General features: G+C 29.9%; 1 protein-coding gene across 1 annotated transcript; it reads right to left on the bottom strand.

Moving 5' to 3' along the window:
• Positions 1-1753: 1753 nt before the first annotated feature.
• Positions 1754-3466, bottom strand: LOC111900345 (WUSCHEL-related homeobox 3). Its single transcript, XM_023896218.3, has 2 exons — positions 3113-3466; positions 1754-2179 (listed from the first exon to the last, which is right to left on the bottom strand). The coding sequence occupies exons 1-2, from the start codon at positions 3443-3445 to the stop codon at positions 1943-1945; spliced, it is 570 nt and encodes a 189-aa protein (XP_023751986.1). The 5' UTR covers positions 3446-3466; the 3' UTR covers positions 1754-1942.
• Positions 3467-3569: the final 103 nt, after the last annotated feature.

Below are 3569 nucleotides of genomic sequence, written 5' to 3'. Positions count from 1 at the left end.
CTTATGGATTAATCAGAGATTAATAGGGACCTAGTTGAGATTTTTTACAACACTGCTAAAAACAAAAAAAATAACTCGAAATAATTACATTTAAATCCAATGTGAAATGACCTGGTCATTCTCGGCAACGTTGTGAGGCGATCCCAGCTTAGTCTATGTCTACCATTAATCATATTCATGTTTAACAAACATTTTACACTTTTTTTATAAAAAATATTAATAAATTAGTTTACAAAAATAATAACTATACAACCTTATATAGTTAAATATTTGAATTAAAAAATATAAACGTCAAAATATAAACATACTAAATGTTTGAATTAAGTTACGAATTATAATTACAATAGCCATGAAATCCATTAACAAATATAAACATACTAAATGTTGAAAGATATATTCGAACATAACGTCAATAAAAAAATAATAATAAATAAATAATATTCGAATAAAACGTCAAAATAAAAAAAACATTAATAAATTTTCTTGAAGAAAATGTCAAAAAGATTAGAAAAAATAATTTGAGCAAAAGGTTAAAATTATATATATATATATATATATATATATATATATATATATATATATATATATATATATATATATATATATATATATATATAATATCAAACAATAAATTTAAACAAATATAAATCCTTAAATATATAATTAAAATAAATAAAAACAATAATAAACAATAGAGAAAATTACATAAATGGTCCTTGTGGTAGAAACAAATTACATAAATCGTCCCTATGCCAAGGGCAAATATGTCATTTCACATAGGATTTAACTGAAAAAGTTAACGCCGTTAGTCAAAAGAACTGTCTTTGCAAGATTTTAAAACCACGGGGACCATCTGTGTAAAGAATTCGTCATAAGGACTATAATTGATCGATTTTGTCAACCACAAGGACAATTTATGTAATTTTGTCATATATATATATATATATATATATATATATATATATATATATATATATATATATATATATATATATATATATATATATATATATATATATATATATATATATATATATATATATATATATATATATATATATATATATATATTTCATAGTTTGATTTTTCGTTAACCTACATTAACGACTTATGCTAGACATTTATTATGACCTGTTTTCGCTTTTTAAATTCTAAAAAGTAAGTGAAAGTTTTTTACATTTTGTAGGTGGGTTTTCTTATTGGTGTATATTTTGCATGCATTGCAATTTGACTTTACTTTGCTTGCTGACAAAACTTAAAACACAAGTCAATTTGGCCTGACTTCTTCCCAAGACATGTCTATGCAAATCATAAAGTACTGATCGACCATCTGAACCTTTGCCAGCTTCCTCAGGTACTGTTTGTCTAATTGTCTAATGTCGTATATGTGGTTTCATCAATTCAAATTGTATAGTTTCCGTAATCGTCCAATTAGAATGCTTAGAGTTCGTTGGATACATATCTAAATAACGTTCTACGTAAAGTCCATAGCTATCTCTATATCACAAGAGTTGAAAGATTACCTGATTTTTTTTTATTCAAAAGTTAAAAGAACATAAAACAGGAGTTGAATTAACCAAACACAAAAGCTTTCCGCAATCCCAATGCATATCCCAAGTTTGTGAAATGGACATTTCAATTCCATCACTAAATGCTAGACTCTATGGCAATTCAGATCTTTCATCTTTCTTTATATAGTACTACTACTGATGGCATGCAAATGTCTAGTGACATAACAGAAACCCACAAGTCACAACACCATATGTCACGGTACAATCTTTATTACACTATATACAAGTCCTTACAAAAACGACCTTACAACACTACTACTGGGAATTAATTTGATTTGATATCCTAAAGAAAGAATTGCTTTATTTAAATCTTCTTGAAAACCTAACCCTAACGTCAAAGGTTTCTGTCTTGTCCATTTCATTTAGGTTTACTAGGGTTTAGAGGTGGTGCACAGATCGTCTTTGAGACTGGTGGCAGTGGTTGTGGTCGGGAAGAGTTGTAGGGTTTTGGGTGGTACTCTTGTGCAATATTGACTTGTACTCTCCATCATCATCACTGGCATGAGTGGGCAATCACATATGACCTCCTTGCTGCAGGTCTGATCAACCTTCCGTTTGTTGACACTGTCCTTGCAGATTGATGTATCTTCGACTACACCAAAATCACCCTGTATGTATGCCATGAGTGGTTATGATAATTACAAACTTTATATATAAAGAAAATTAAGAGCAAGGTTATTTATATTATATAAAACAGATATTCACGTGCTCATATATATGCGTTTATTGCAATCACAGATCAAGAGCGTAAGTTTGTGACTGAATTAATTTTGAAATTGTAGTGCTCCCCTCTTTGTTTTTGAATTTTTAATTCTTTCATATTGATATTATTTTCTCCAAAAAAAGATACATCTTGTGAACCTGGTTCTGTTTTAAATACACTCATTTATTATAAAAACTCTTATTCGAAAGTAAACTATTTAGAATTTACCAATTAACTAGTATAAATATTTTAATCATCTTGCATGCATGTCCCACTAAATAGTATTATACACTTGTAAGCAATGCTATTAAAATTTATTTGATATTATGCGAAATCGTGTGATGGGTTTGAGTTTCTAAAGATAAATCATGTATATTTTGTCAGCGACGCATTTGGCATATGAATTTTTAAAGATAAACGTTGCTATTTGAATATTAAACGGTTCAAATACATCAAAAACCCTAACTAGGTTAGTACGCTCGAATATAAAAACTTTTTAATACCAAAGAAACCAAAAACAAACACAAAAACTCTCAAGTATTTTTATCTTTTATTTAGAACAAGGCCAAACAAAACAGACACAACAGGATTACAGGCGAGGCAATATTTCATCCATAAGAAACCCAAACAAACCAATTTTAAGGACCTCTTTTTGCATTTACTAGAAATCCACAAACACACAATAAAATTAAATTAAAAAAAGAAAAGAGAGAGAGAGAGAGAGAGAGATTAGCCTCATATGTTTTAATGTAAGATATAAACTTACAATGTATCAATTAATGTAAAAGTTTCAACCATTTTAACGCTTTAAACATACAAAAAGAATTGAGTAGGTTACCTGGAGTGCATAGGGATGATGGTAAGGTGAGTTGTAAGGGGAGGAAAGCCGTTGGTGTTGATAAATCGCCATTAACTTCTTTCTAAGCTTTTGCCGATCTCTAGCTTTATGATTTTGAAACCAATAAAACACGTTTTTTCCTTGGATTCTGCCGTATAGAGAGAGTCGTGAAGTTATTTGCTGTATCTGCGTTGCAGTCGGTGTTTTTAGACCTGCCCTATACATTCCTTCTAACAGCATTACCTGCTCTGGTGTCGGACACCACCTGCTGCTACCGCTACCACTACCACTGCAGGCTGGTGACCGAGACACCACCGTCTCCATTGCCGACATCTCTATCTCTCTCTCTTTATGGGGTTTTGGTTGTAAAGGGTTTTGGAGTGAAGGGGTATATATAGAGGGACTAGTGATTTTGATTATTTAATCGTCACTCTCATTTTGCATATTTTGCATGTAT

The sequence above is a fragment of the Lactuca sativa genome, chromosome 9 (assembly GCF_002870075.4).
Source record: "Lactuca sativa cultivar Salinas chromosome 9, Lsat_Salinas_v11, whole genome shotgun sequence".
NCBI lineage: Eukaryota > Viridiplantae > Streptophyta > Magnoliopsida > Asterales > Asteraceae > Lactuca > Lactuca sativa.
Note: the sequence above shows the minus strand (reverse complement) of the source record. Positions and strands in the feature narration are given on the sequence as shown.

Bases quoted from the DNA above. Each gene is read 5' to 3' on its own strand.
- LOC111900345 (XM_023896218.3), bottom strand. From the start codon at position 3,445: ATGTCGGCAATGGAGACGGTGGTGTCTCGGTCACCAGCCTGCAGTGGT. The intron at 2,180-3,112 runs GTAACCTACTCA...GCATACATACAG, and splicing joins ATCATCCCTATGCACTCCAG to GGTGATTTTGGTGTAGTCGA.